General features: G+C 46.6%; 1 protein-coding gene across 1 annotated transcript; it reads left to right on the top strand.

The window, feature by feature from the left end:
* Nucleotides 1-3,664: 3,664 nt before the first annotated feature.
* On the top strand, nt 3,665-14,665 carry EEF1G (eukaryotic translation elongation factor 1 gamma). The gene is made up of 10 exons (XM_075281187.1): nt 3,665-3,747; nt 5,428-5,586; nt 5,688-5,751; nt 5,947-6,089; nt 7,483-7,626; nt 7,740-7,869; nt 10,390-10,588; nt 11,905-12,077; nt 14,051-14,175; nt 14,366-14,665. Exons 1-10 carry the CDS (start codon nt 3,736-3,738, stop codon nt 14,522-14,524), a joined length of 1,308 nt encoding a protein of 435 aa, XP_075137288.1. The 5' UTR covers nt 3,665-3,735; the 3' UTR covers nt 14,525-14,665.
* Nucleotides 14,666-15,404: the final 739 nt, after the last annotated feature.

The following is a 15,404-nucleotide window of genomic DNA, read 5'->3' as shown; positions in this document are numbered from 1 at the left end:
ATGATGAACGGGGGTCCCAGCAGTTTTAGCATTCTTCCTCTAATACTGGCCAGGGCGTAATTTATCCGCACACCCCTATAAGATTCATTCCAGTGATAAAACATGAAGCAGACCAGGACAGATCTGATATTAACTATTCCATAACCCTATAGCGCGTCTCCTCCCGGTGTCATCCTGTTATCTCTGAGCTGCTGGAGCGGAGCACTCTCCTATTCTTCAGACTGAGGCGTTTAAAGGGTATTTGGATTTAAAAAAAAGTAATAATAAAATGTTCTATAATCTGTGTTTTTGGTACAGAACATGTGTCTTGTTCCAAGTTACAGATCTCAGAGGCTTCGTAGGCCGTCCATCCTTTTGCTGAACTATGGAGGGCACAGAGTCGTAGGTAGACTTTGTCTCCGGAGTGCCTAAAACCACTGGGGCAGATTTACTATGTGAGGCCCCGTTCCCACGGAGTAACGCGCCGCTCATTTAGACACGTAAACACGTGTCAGTGTGAGCGCTCAAAACAGATCCCCTTGACTTCAATGGGTGCCGGCTTACGCGTGCTACACATTGAAATCAATGGGTTAGAAAGCCTCTCATCGATTTCATTGTGTAAGCCGGCACCCATTGAACCCATTGGTTGTATTTGTGCACAACATTATTGTGTTTTAGACTATTTCTATTTCTGGTCACAGACTCCCTTTAAAATGTTCAAATGCAACGCACAACGACTGAAACCTTTCCAGTACGCAGAGCATTTAATACGGTCATATAGATTTTAACGCCTTGCAATGCAAAAGTCGAAACGTGCAGGTGAACCTCAGTAAAAACGACCTGATGGTAAGTCTGCAGCCTCTTCATCCTTTGTGTCCTGGACCAGGAGGGGGCGCTGTCATTGGGGTATCGCTGCTAGTTTCATGAGGAATATCCTAATACCTGTGATGTCCTCGGATGACCCCTTTAAATCCAAGCACGTTGCAAGCTCTGATAACGCCGGAGATGTAACGGTTTCCTGTGACCCTCCCCCGCCCTCATATTCTCTACATGTTACACAGCCCCCTACTCCATATACAGTATCTCAGTCATAGGCAGAATAAAGAGGGGCCGATGTCACAGAAAGGCAAGTCAAGTCTATTACAAAATGTATTAGTGACACAAATACAGAAGTTTAGTTACGCTTTAGGCCCCGACAACCCCTTTAAGTTGTCTGTATACCATAGATAGCCAGCAGCCTGCCCACTGCTACTTCTGACACCCCCCCTACACATGCATGCTCGGCCAGGCTGCGAACTCTGCTGACTATGGCTTATCTACTTGGAAATGGAAGGTTACTTTATTTCCCCAATATTGCTCATTGGGGTACAGTCAGGTCTGTCTCTGTATCCCCTGATGTATCGCCGTGAATATACGACTGACGCCGCCACCATCACTGATGTTATTTCATGTCTATATGGGAGTGTCATCCGTGTAGGCCAAGCTATGGAGACCAGGAGGGGGTAGGAGAGCAGCAGGGAGTCGCTCAGTATTATACTCTGTGTATTTCATGACATTAACAACGCTGACCATGGCTGATAATATTATATGTAGGGAGTAACTTATAGGATACTAAACGCCACATATATAGTAGGTAGGTGACTTGTCATAGACACTGTATATACTATTAGGTATAGGTAGGTGACTTGTTATATACCCTCTATATACTATTAGGTGTAGGTAGGTGACTTGTTATATACCCTCTATATACTATTAGGTGTAGGTAGGTGACTTGTTATATACCCTCTATATACTATTAGGTGTAGGTAGGTGACTTGTTATAGACACTCTATATACTATTAGGTATAGGTAGGTGACTTGTTATAGACACTCTATATACTATTAGGTGTAGGTAGGTGACTTGTTATATACACTGTATATACTATTAGGTGTAGGTAGGTGACTTGTTATATACACTGTATATACTATTAGGTATAGGTAGATGACTTGTTATATACACTGTATATACTATTAGGTATAGGTAGGTGACTTGTTATATACACTGTATATACTATTAGGTGTAGGTAGGTGACTTGTTATATACCCTCTATATACTATTAGGTGTAGGTAGGTGACTTGTTATATACCCTCTATATACTATTAGGTGTAGGTAGGTGACTTGTTATATACACTGTATATACTATTAGGTGTAGGTAGGTGACTTGTTATATACACTGTATATACTATTAGGTGTAGGTAGGTGACTTGTTATAGACACTGTATATACTATTAGGTGTAGGTAGGTGACTTGTTATAGACACTGTATATACTATTAGGTGTAGGTAGGTGACTTGTTATATACCCTCTATATACTATTAGGTGTAGGTAGGTGACTTGTTATATATCCTCTATATACTATTAGGTGTAGGTAGGTGACTTGTTATATACACTGTATATACTATTAGGTGTAGGTAGGTGACTTGTTATAGACACTGTATATACTATTAGGTGTAGGTAGGTGACTTGTTATATACACTGTATATACTATTAGGTGTAGGTAGGTGACTTGTTATAGACACTGTATATACTATTAGGTGTAGGTAGGTGACTTGTTATAGACACTGTATATACTATTAGGTGTAGGTAGGTGACTTGTTATAGACCCTCTATATACTATTAGGTGTAGGTAGGTGACTTGTTATAGACCCTCTATATACTATTAGGTGTAGGTAGGTGACTTGTTATATACCCTCTATATACTATTAGGTGTAGGTAGGTGACTTGTTATATACCCTCTATATACTATTAGGTGTAGGTAGGTGACTTGTTATATACCCTCTATATACTATTAGGTGTAGGTAGGTGACTTGTTATAGACACTCTATATACTATTAGGTGTAGTTAGGTGACTTGTTATAGACACTCTATATACTATTAGGTGTAGGTAGGTGACTTGTTATAGACACTCTATATACTATTAGGTGTAGGTAGGTGACTTGTTATATATCCTCTATATACTATTAGGTGTAGGTAGGTGACTTGTTATATACCCTCTATATACTATTAGGTGTAGGTAGGTGACTTGTTATAGACACTCTATATACTATTAGGTGTAGGTAGGTGACTTGTTATAGACACTCTATATACTATTAGGTGTAGTTAGGTGACTTGTTATAGACACTCTATATACTATTAGGTGTAGGTAGGTGACTTGTTATAGACACTCTATATACTATTAGGTGTAGGTAGGTGACTTGTTATATATCCTCTATATACTATTAGGTGTAGGTAGGTGACTTGTTATATATCCTCTATATACTATTAGGTATAGTTAGGTGACTTGTTATAGACACTCTATATACTATTAGGTGTAGGTAGGTGACTTGTTATAGACACTCTATATACTATTAGGTGTAGGTAGGTGACTTGTTATAGACACTCTATATACTATTAGGTGTAGGTAGGTGACTTGTTATAGACACTCTATATACTATTAGGTGTAGGTAGGTGACTTGTTATATATCCTCTATATACTATTAGGTGTAGGTAGGTGACTTGTTATATATCCTCTATATACTATTCTCCAGCCATGTCTCACCACAGCAGCCAGACAATGACACATCGCTTCTGTACTCATCATGTAATATACAATGCTACCAGCAGGGGGCGCAGCCTCCGCTCTATATCACGACACCCGGCAGGGGTCTCTCTTTGCGGTCGCTGGCTGGTGACGTTGCACGCTCGCTTTACGGCTCCTCCCTTTCTCCTCGAGTGAAGATGGCCGGCGGGGTGAGTAGAGAATGGGTCCGGGGATATCTGAGCGCATCCGGGCAGCAGAGTCACCCCGGGGCCCGGCGGGCGGCCCTGTGTCGGGGCAGGGGGTGCTCGGCCTTGGGGTGTCTGTATTTCCCGCACTTGTCATGTATTTGGGGTGGTAGCCCCGCTGACAGGACTCCCCCTCCCGGCTACACCCGGAACTGTGCGGTGCCGTGCATGTGTGTACGGGCGCTGAGCCCCTGGCCGGAGCTGAAAGTCGCACTGTCTGTGTTATAGCTGACACTTGCGGCTTTGCATTTGAATCCTGTCAAAACCGCCCTGTGTAGCCTGTCACCTGGGTGTCATGTTCCTTTCAGCTTCATTGTCCGGTGCAGTGGGCATTGGGTGAAGCCTCCGGCTGGGGCCAGTGCATGGACTATGGAGGACACAGACATTGTAGAATGAATTGCAGTTACTTCATTATTCTGCATTATTGCCGCTGCCTTTGTTAGAGCCGTCAGCTGTCGTGGTGGGGGAGGGGCGGGACATGTCAGGGGGGAAGGGTAGAAGGGGTAGTTTCTATAGGGGCTATAGCTGCTGTGGCCCTGATCTCTATAGGGGCCCCGCTGACACTGTAGTAGAGCTGTGCTGCTGTTACTAACACACAGGGGGCGCACTAACATTGTCAGTGGGGGTCCCCCTAATGGTGAGAGCTCCCCCTGGGGGTGTAGCACTACATGGTCACTGTACCCCTCCATTCTGAGCCATATTCCTTCATTCTTAATTCCGTGCCAGTTTTTTTAGGTATCTGTGCGCCCCTGCGTCACTGTCACCCCCTTCCTCTGTCCCCCCCCCCGGTACCGGCCGCTGTTTGGGGTCCGACACTGTTTTATTGCACCAATCCTCGGCTTATGTTGCCCTCGTCCTCCCCGTGCTATTATCTAGGTGTGTCTTCCATGAGTAGCGTCCTCTGCCTCTATGACTTTCTCCATCATGTTGTGACAGTGAGTCAGGAAACAGGGATCACCGAAATCTCCCCATTAACCTTAATGATGGCTTGCAGGGTTACTGTAGCGGCCTATCGCTATGGTTAGTGTTGGTGCGTCTTACTCCACTTATAATGCAGCGGGGGGTGCAGGCGTTCCCCAATACTGCGCACTGATACAGGAGCACCAGGAATGGCGGGGTGCTGGACTTCAGTTCTTTCTGAGGCTCATTGATATGGATGTAATGGGGCCGTGTCTGCATTTTCAATGGGAGTAAGTTACACCGCTGTTCTCTGGGTCAGTGGGGGTCTCAGCAGTCAGACCCTCGCCGATCAGCAGTTTATTCTTTAGCCTCTGTAGTATAACCGCTTTCAAGGTGTTAACCATCTGTCACCACTGGCATAGGTGTCCGTACTGGGTAGAGGGGGTCTTCCTCTGTATAGTTTACCCCAGTTAATCACCGAATAGTTGACGTTCGTCTACAAAACTGTATCTCTTCTGTAATAATTTACCTCCATAGCTGCAAGGTGGGTGTCCCTGCACAAGCCTCCGCCACACCGTACAAAACCCGCTGCAGATTTTATCCCCTACAATGTACAGAGGTGAAATCTGCTGCAAATCCCATGCCCCTTTTGCTGTTTGTATGTCTTGGATTATCTTATCTCTGCTGTTTGTATGTCTTGGACTGTCTTATCTCTAATATCTTATGGTTTATCTCCCCCTGCAGACTCTGTACACATACCCTGATAACTGGAGGGCGTACAAGCCCCTCATCGCTGCTCAGTATTCGGGGTTCCCCATCACTGTTGCTTCCTCTGCCCCAGAATTCCAGTTTGGTGTAACCAACAAAACACCTGAATTCCTGAAGAAGTTTCCCCTGGGGAAGGTGAGGATTTGTGACTCTTACATGCGCTCGTGTACGGGGTATAGGGATGGAGGGTATGATGGCCGCTCTACAAGGCAATGACTCTTATCTTGTGTTTTTAGGTTCCAGCATTTGAGGGCAATGACGGCTTCTGTCTGTTTGAGAGCAGCGCCATCGCTCACTATGGTAAGTTCTGTAATGCTGTATGGTTCTATTCACACATCTTATTTGTATCTCTGTCTCGTCTCCAATACTTGTTGTATGGCGCTGTGCAGACCGAGATGTGAGTGGAGTCTTACCTACGTGGGTCAATTTCTTGCATTAGTGACGTGTCCGGCCTATGTCTGCTTTATTGCTCACAGTCCCGTTTTCTTTCCTCAGTGGGTAATGAAGAACTGCGCGGAGCTTCCCGTCTAGACCAGGCCCAGGTCCTGCAATGGGTCAGCTTTGCAGACAACCACATTGTCCCTCCGGCCAGTGCTTGGGTCTTCCCAACTCTGGGCATTATGCAGTTCAACAAGCAGGTAAGGCCGAGTTGCACTTCTTCCTGAGACTTCTAGTGTAGCCTGGCACACTGTGAGGCCGCAGACTTGTCATTTGAAGGAGAGGTCCCATTATGGACACTTATCCCTTATTTACGGTATAGGGAATAGGTCTCCATAGCGGGACCGCCCCATTAAAGGGATTCTACCATTAAAACATCTTTTTTTTTTTTTTTTTTTTTTTTTTGTGTGTGTGTGGATAAGACGTCAGAATAGTCTTTACAAAGGCTATTCGTCTCTTACCTTTAGATGTGTTCTCCACCGCGCCGTTCTTTAGAAATACCGGGTTTTACTGGTATGCAAATTAGTTCTCTGGCAGCGATGGGGGCGGGCCCCAGTGCTGAAAATGCGATGGGGACGTCCCCCTCTGCTCAAGAACACGATCCTGCGACGCCTCTATCTTCGGTGGATCCTCCTCTTCTCTGTTGTCTTCCTCCTGCGTCACCTCCGACTCCTGCGCAGTGAGACGCTAGTAGAGCCAACTGTGCATGGTGGCCATTTTTGGGAGGACGCTCTTGCTCTTGAAGTTCAATGCAGGCGCGGCCTCCCAAAACTGGCCGCCGGCCGGCATTCACACTCGGCTCTGCTAGTGTCTCACTGGCAGAGCCAACTGCGCAGGCGTCAGAGGTGATGCAGGAGGAAGATGACAGAGAAGGGGAGGATCCAGCCGAAGAAGGAGTCGTCGCAGGATTGTGTTCTCTAGCAGCAGTGGGGCCCACCCCCATCGCTGACAGAGAACTAATTTGCATACCGGTATTTCTAAGGAACGGCGCGGCAGAGACCACGTCTAAAGGTAAGAGACGAATAGCCTTTCTAAAGGCTATTCCAAAGTCTTATCCACAAAAAGGGGTTTTAATGGTAGAATCCCTTTAAGCCTATCCAGGTCATTATAGATGGTGCCTGAACACTGCGGGTGAACCAAACTTGACATGCTGAGCCCCTCTTGTGGTGGTAAATCGGGCTGACTCTGTTCTTTGTATGAACTTGGCCATAAAGATTACAGTCCATCTCCTTGGGGCAGTTTCAGCAGTTTTACCATTGCAGCTTTTGATGTGTGTTTTAGCCAGAGGCATAAGTGGATCCAGTTTGGTGAGCTTAGTCAGAAGTCTGGACAGGGGAATGGCAGATTTGACTGATCTATTATTATGACCGCCGGCTTACTAAGCTTCCTGCTCGCCTGTATGTAAATGATCTCACTATTAACAACTAGCCGGCCACTTATTGGCTGTCAGTATTCTTTTGCATGGTCCGCTTTAGGGTCCTGTTCAGTAACTGCAGTAATAGGTTAGTCTGCAGTCATGGTTCCCACTGTATTGGCGTCTAGAATGTGTTGTTGCTCCCTGATACATCCTTATTATATCAATCTCTTTATTAGGCCACAGAACAAGCCAAGGAGGAGGTGAAACTTATCTTGGCTACCTTGGATGCCCATCTTCAGACTCGGACTTTCTTGGTTGGTGAGAGAGTCACACTGGCTGACATTGCTGTTACTTGCTCCCTGCTGTGGCTGTACAAGCAGGTAACGTTTACATCCTTGCTCCTCTTCTGGTCCCTCCATGGCCACAATGACCAGCAGCAGCTTGTGTGATTGACTTTCCAGTCTGTGCTGATCTCTGGATCTGCGTCTTACAGGTCTTGGATGCATCCTTCCGTCAGCCTTTTGGTAATGTCACAAGATGGTTTGTGACTTGCGTGAATCAGCCCCAGTTCCGTGCAGTCTTGGGAGAGGTCAAGCTGTGTGACAAGATGGCTCAGTTTGATGGTAAGGTTTGGTCTGCATTAAAAGGTATTCTTTGCTCCCATCCTAGAATCATTGCTATGTCCGCTGTCTGGCCTTGGGCTGTGTCTAGTGTTGCATTTCAACACTATTCACTTGACTGGGGCTGAGCAGTAACTCTGGGCTGGGGTGACACAAGTCACATGGTGCATGTTAATTTTGGTTAAAGGTGTTGTCTAATTACATAGCCACTGGTCCAGGAACGAGAGAGGAGTTGCTGACAATGCAAACTATAACTGGCCGTGTCTGCCATAGCTTTAGGCCTTAAAGGGATCCTATCATTGGATGCCCTTTCTTTTTTCTTTTCTGACTAACACATAGGAATAGCCTTAAGGGTGCATTCACACTGAGTAAACGCTAGCTTATTTTGTAGAGTAAAATTACACTTGTAAATTTTGCTATCCCATTGACTTCAATGATATTTTTTTACAAGTGTAAAAATACGCCTGTAAAAATACGCCTGTAAAATGTCATTGAAGTCAATGGGATAGCAAAATTTACAAGTGTAATTTTACTCTACAAAATAAGCTAGCGTTTACTCAGTGTGAATGCACCCTAAGAAAGACTATTCTTCTCCTACTTTTAGATGTTCTCACCGCACTGGGGGTGTCCCCAATGCTGTGAGAGAACTCACCGGCACCGCCTCTCCGTGTCATCTTCAGGCCTGTCTTTCAATCTCCTAGGCCTTACGCAGAGCCGACTGCATATGCCCACAGGCCACAAGAAAATGGCTGCTTAAACTGTAAGCTGGTGTAATTGGCCATTTTCGTTTGGCCCGGACATGCGCAGTCAGCTCTGCCCAAGGCCTAGGACAGGAGTCCTCAAACTATGGCCTGCGGGCCACATGCAGCCCGCCGAGCACATCTGTCCGGCCCGCCGGCACCACCGGCAGGCGCGCATTTATAATGAAGCTCCCTGGGGAGCTCGGTCCAGGCCATGTAGCGCGCTTCACTTCACCTATTGGAGGGCACCGCTCCTGATGTCTGCGCGATCTGCTCTGCCTCCGGTGTCCACCTGTGTCCTCCTGTAACATCGCATGTATGATGGTGATCTGCCTCCGGTATCCTCCTTACATCGCATACTTGCGATGTAACATGCGGACACTGGAGACAGAGCAGATCACGCAGACATCAGGAGCGGTGCCCTCCAAAAGGTAAAGTGAAGCGCGCTGTCTCCATGGCCTGGCCCGGTATAGTCAATTGTACCCCTCTGCGTCACTTCGTCAGTCAGGTCACCATAGCAACGTGACCTGACCTGAGGCAGCCCAAATTACAGTGGGCAAAGCCACCTCACTAGTTTGGTTTAGTGCCTGCTGACGTCCTTGATCCCAGACCCCATCTGTGCCCCCTGAAGTAAGCACTATAATATCTTACTGTAGGATTAATAACCCCTCAGGGGGCGCTCACACTTGTGTTTGGTGTGTGCATTCCGCTGGGTCAGCTTTAAAGGGATTCTACCATTAAAAAAAAAAAAAATTGTCGTTGACACGTCAGAATAGCCTTAAGAAAGGCTATTCTTCTCCGTGCCACCGTTCAGTTATTATTCCGTTTTCTGTCGGTATGCAAATGAGTTCTCTTGCAGCACTGGGAGCGTCCCCAGTGCTGCGAGAGAACTCTCCAGTGCCACCTCTATCTTCTTCTGGAACGTCATCTTCATGCGTCTTCTTCTGGCGCAGGCGGTGAAACTTGTACGCCTTGGGCCTCGCTCAGAGCCGACTGCACATGCCCGCGGCCACAAGAAAAATGGCCGCTTGCACAGTAAGTAAGCAGCCATTTTCTTGTGGCCTGTTAACATGCTCAGTCGGCTCTGCCTGCACCAGAAGAAGACGCATAAACACGATGTTCCAGAAGAAGTTGGAGGCGGCGCTGGAGAGTTCTCTCGCAGCATTGGGGATGCCCCAGTGTTGCAAGATAACTCATTTGCATACCGACAGAAAACGGAATTTTAACCAAACGGCAGGGCAAAGAAGAAATCGAAAGGTAGGAGAAGAGGAGGCTTTCTTAAGGCTATTCCTATGTGTTATCGAGGAAAAAAAAAATGTGATTTTAATGGTAGAATCCCTTTAAACTATATTCCGGCCCTCCAATGGTCCGAGGGACAGTGACCTGACCCACCTTTTAAAAAGTTTGAGGACCCCTGGCCTAGGAAATTGAAAGCCAGGCCGGAAGATGACACAGGGAGAGGTGGTTCCAGAAGAAACTGGAGGCGGTGCTGGTGAGTTCTCTCGCAGCATTGGGAACGCCCCCAGTGCCGTTTGAGTGCTCTGGCCCGCCCCCAGTTTTGCATACCGAAGAAAAGCAGGATTTCAACTGAATAGTGGTGTGAAGACATCTAAAGGTAGGAGAAGAATAGCTTTTCTCAAGGCTATTCCGTCAGAAAAAAAGGGTATCCAATGATAGGATCCCTTTAAATGCGTGGTTGAGCCTGTATGATGGGGCACATGCAGACCCTACTACTGTCTACACAGACTATGGCGTTCTTATATGCTGTGTCTTTTTTCACCAGCTAAGAAATTTGCAGAACTGCAGCCCAAGAAAGAAACCCCCAAGAAAGAAAAGCCCCCAAAAGAGCAGAAGAAAGAGAAGGAGGAGAAGAAGCCCGCACCTGCCCCAGCACCAGCCGCCGTGGATGACCTCGATGAGTCCGAGAAGGCTCTTGCAGCGGAGCCCAAGTCAAAGGACCCCTATGCCCACCTCCCTAAGAGGTACACCTCTCTTTCAATGCCCCTCACCCTTTCTATCCTGGTATTGTGCTGCCCCATATATAGATTTGTAGCCAAAACATTCAGCAACTGCAAACCTGTAGCCTGATTCTGCAGATGGTTTATGTAGAATGTGCACGGCTCTTTACAAACCCCATTCAGTTGTGTGAAACTTCTGTTATAATTCTGCCACGTGTGAACAGGCGTTTACACAGATAACCATTGAATAATAGAGTATTGGCCCAGGAGATTACTTGGCTCTTGTGTCCTCTCAGCAAACCCTCTTCTCTCAGTCTTTCACCTCATCAAAGCTGAAAGGATCCCTTTGTCATACTGATGAGGGAAGAACTTACTTTCCCTGAATGCCGTTCAGCAGGTTACATTGGCCCCGGCCAAAAAACTAAACCAGGTCTACCTAAGCCCAGATAATGCCTCTGTACATGACAGATAATCCAAATGTTTGGTATTGGAGATGAGCGAGTACTGTGCGGATCAGCCGATCCGAACAGCACGCTCGCATAGAAATGAATGGACGTAGCCGGCACGCGGGGGGTTAAGCGGCCGGCCGCCGTCAAAGCGGAAGTACCAGGTGCATCCATTCATTTCTATGGAGCGTGCTGTTCGGATCGGCTGATCCTAACAGTACTCGCTCATCTCTATTTGGTATGCATTTGCTTAGGTTTGATATAAAAAAAAAAAAAAAAAAACACGAATTTAAAGGGGTTGTCCTTGACCTTTAATAGATCTAGTATATATTTTTTGATGCATGGGGAGTAGGTTCAGACCGAGGGGGACTTGTGATGGGAAATTACCTGTGAGGTTAGGGGAGGGGGGGTTGGAACTGGTTCCGATCATATGCCTCCGGTGTTGGGACCAAACCGGAACGCCAACCCCCAACTCAATCTGTACAACATAAATGGTGTAGTTATGAAGCCGCCACTAGAGGGCTCCCCAGCTCTGCTTATGCTTCTCTTGGTACGTAACCTGTTTCTTATATTTTGTCTTGAGATCAGCGGCGCCAGAGATTCTCTTGCTGGATAGAATTACTTGGCCCTCCCAGCTATGCCTTATGACACTTGGGGGGCCCTTACCAGCGACGCTTACCTCTGATGTTTGCTATTGTTTCTGGCTCTCTGATAGTGCTCATGTTATGTTAGAACAAGGGGTAGGCTATTAACCTCTCCTGCCCTGGAGGGAGCGTCAGTCTGCACTAGCTTTACCACACATGTTTGTATACATATGTTATCATCTCTTCCTTCTATCCTTCTTGGCCGTACTGTATGTAATCCTCCCCAATAACTTCATGTCCGTCTCTCCAGCTCCTTCATCATGGATGAATTTAAAAGAAAATACTCCAATGAAGACACACTATCCGTGGCTCTGCCTTATTTCTGGGAACACTTTGACAAAGAGGGCTGGTCCATCTGGTACTCCGAGTACCGCTTCCCCAGTGAACTCACTCAGACCTTCATGAGCTGCAACCTCATTACAGGTATGTGACTGCTGTAACATCTTACGGATTTGAGAACCGGTCTTCTGTGCACACATTCCCCATAACCGTTCTGGAGCGCGTCGTCTGTAATCTCTCCTCTGGTAATTCATCAATGAAATGGCAACCGGGTGTTAGTTGGATTGTTCTTGCCCCTCAGACACCATTAGTGCTGACAGTACCAGACTGTATAGGGACACAGCCTTTGGCAATGGGAACGATAACGCCCAGTTGTCAGTTTATTCATCTTCTCCTAAAAGGAACAGCGTAACACCCCAAGAGAGTTATAAGAAAAGATGCTACAAGTATTTACTAAGACCTTTCTGGATTAGTGATGGGTCCTCCTTTAAGGCCCCACTTAGCGAGCTGCAGCCAAAAAGCGCTGCAGGGAAAACCACAGAAGAGAAGCGTCATGGTTTTTCCTGCAGCACTTTTTTACACTGTTTTAATGCAACCTCATTCCCTTTTTTGAGTCATGGGGGATGTCAAGTGAGGTTTCCGCTTTTCCCCCACAGATGTATCACCCAGTGACAGGAGGGGTGTTCCTGTGCAGTTTGGAGCAACGGAGCTATCCTTGGTGCTCCACATTGGGAGTATCCCCAATAGAAACACAAGCCTGATCTACGTAATTGTATGGCTGGTTTAATATGCTTCATTCTGGTGATCGACTACGTTTTACGTTTACATAAATTTTTAGCAGACTTCAAAAACTCTCTAGAACCATCTTTCATAACACACAAAATGACTCGGTGGTTAGCACTGCAGCCTTGGAGTCCTGGGTTTGAATCCCGGCAGGAACAAGGAGTTTGTATGTTCTCCCCGTGTTTGCATGGATTTCCTCCCATTCTACAAAGACATACGGATAGGAAAAAAAATGTTCATTGTGATCTCTATATGGGGCTCACAATCTACATATAAAAAAAAAATAGACTAGTGACCCCACATGTGCAGTAAAATTCTGCAAACGGTACCAGGGGTTATGGTGGACCCCTGTTCTAGTGATCACTAACCGTTCTAGTTTCATGCGAGCCTTGCATGGTCCCTATTAGTATTCGTAAAGGCGCAGTAATCTCCCTTGTAAAAACATGAGGCTGCCAAATCTTGAACATCATGTCTTCGAGGATCGTGTTGTATCTAGTTTTGTCATAGACCTGAAAAGCATGTATCCATAACACGAGGATCAGAACCTTATGGCGTAATTGCCATAGCCGTGCCAGATGACAAGGTTGTGCCGCCTGACTGTACGGCCCATTATCCGATATTACAGGGTCTGCACAAGACCGAGCCTGCACGCTGGGTACAGAATTTAGGTGTAAGCAGGTCTCTGTTTGGGCTGTTCCCAAAAAATGGGAGTAGGGCCAAGGTTGAAGGAAGGGACAAGCCGCTGGGTTTCTTAAAGGGAGTGTTGAAAAACACAAGGCCGGTCTGCAGATGCCTTGTGTTACATTCCTGAGCGAGGGCGCAGCTTGGGAAAGTTGTTCTGTAACCCTGTGTGGGCGGAGGAGGTTATCACACGGAGATCACGGCTGTTGTCTGCTCCTGCCGTCTACATGTTTTATTTGGCAGCTTTAACATGATGTGTTTTAATTGTCAAGTTTTAACACGGTCAATAATCCTGGCAAGACGTGGCCGCCTATGAAACAAGCGAGCCTCAGATCTGTATCCTATAGTACAGAACTGGATGATCCTGCCTGGGCGCTCCATAGTTCATAGGATAGCGTGAGCGAACGCTTATTCGTATCTACAGGGTAGAAGCGTCTGACTGCAGGAACCCCAAAACATTGAATAAGGGGTACAGTACGGTCTGCTTAACTTTCATCTTGAAATGGGTTGAGCCGCAATACCACAAAAAACCTGTAGAGGGCAACCATGTTGGTTTTGATAAGGTCGCCCCTTCTTAAATGACCATCTTGAATACATACACAGCACTGCCATAGTTGCTTGTGATTTTAAGTTTTTGCCCCTTTCCTTGGCAGGTATGTTCCAGCGTCTGGACAAGCTGCGTAAAACCGGCTTCGCCAGCGTCATCCTGTTTGGAACCAACAATGACAGCTCAATCTCCGGAGTGTGGGTGTTCAGAGGCCAGGATTTGGCATTCACAGTAAGTGTGGTTTGTTTTTTGGGGTGGCTGTTTGGTTACATTCACTACTGTGCAAAAGTTATAGGCAGATGTATGGGGGAGCATTATTTCACACCTGCCTAAAACCTTTGCACAGTACGGTATGTAGTTGACCCCCAGTGTGCGGTCTGTACTTGTGGATCGGTTAATATCATCATCTTCTTCTCTACAGCTCAGTGAGGATTGGCAGATAGACTATGAATCGTACAAGTGGAGGAAGCTGGACACCGACAGCGAGGAGTGCAAAACCCTTGTGAAGGAATATTTCTGCTGGGAAGGAGAATTCAAGCATGTGGGCAAACCCTTCAACCAGGGCAAAATCTTCAAGTGAGGACCCTGGGGAGGGGGAGAGGAGCTGTCTGTCCTCTGAAGAGCGGTTTCGGGTGTGCAGTAAATCTTCTCTTCAACGCAACACTCAGACCTTTTAACTTAAGACAGCAAACACAAAAAATAAAAAAAAAGTCAAACCTCAGCCGCAATGTGATGGGATGTGTTCTCTTCTGTGTATGACGTTTGGCTTCTTGCAAATTTCACACATAGTATACTTACTGATGCAAAGGATGGGGGGGAGGGGGAGCGACTGCTTCTGCGCTCATCCCTCCCTCTGCTGTATGTTATCGCTACCACATGATTGTCTATCAGGCTCTCTATGGCCTAACTAACCTTTACTAAGTTAGGAAACCCTTCTTCTGGCATTGCTCGTCTGACTTGTAGAAGTGTGCGAGAAGTCCTTCAGCTGTAATTGCTTTCTGCAGTCACTAAGGGGCACTGTGGCTTTTCTGGCCACCTTGCGCTGTGTAGAGTCTTACATACCGTATATGCGCGGCTTGATGTGAATATGCAAGTAAGTTGTCCTTGAGTGGAAAACTTGCCATTAGAGATGAGGGATCAGCCGTTCCAAACAGCACGCTCCCATAGAAATGAATGGAAGCACCTGGCATGTACATTTGGCCGGTCACCATGCCAGGTGCTTCCATTCATTTCTATGGGAGCGTGCTGTTCGGAACGGCTGATCCGAACAGTGTTCGCTCATCTCTACTTGCCATCTTTCTGGAAGGTCTTACAGATCAATGTCTGACTTTCTAAGAAACCTAATGACATTGCCTGTGAATAAAGACAAGTCAGAATAGCTCCAAAAGGAGAAGACCCATCCACAGACATTCCTGGTTATTGCTCCTCATCTGTGCCAAGCATGGGATGGCTTTGGCTGG

This window comes from Leptodactylus fuscus, chromosome 7 (genome assembly GCF_031893055.1).
Source record: "Leptodactylus fuscus isolate aLepFus1 chromosome 7, aLepFus1.hap2, whole genome shotgun sequence".
Lineage (NCBI taxonomy): Eukaryota > Metazoa > Chordata > Amphibia > Anura > Leptodactylidae > Leptodactylus > Leptodactylus fuscus.
The sequence above is the reverse complement of the archived record's forward strand: the minus strand, read 5'-3'. Positions and strand labels throughout refer to the sequence as shown.

Bases quoted from the DNA above. Each gene is read 5' to 3' on its own strand.
- EEF1G (XM_075281187.1), top strand. The intron at 7,627-7,739 runs GTAACGTTTACA...TGCGTCTTACAG, and splicing joins TGCTGTGGCTGTACAAGCAG to GTCTTGGATGCATCCTTCCG. The intron at 14,176-14,365 runs GTAAGTGTGGTT...TCTTCTCTACAG, and splicing joins GCCAGGATTTGGCATTCACA to CTCAGTGAGGATTGGCAGAT.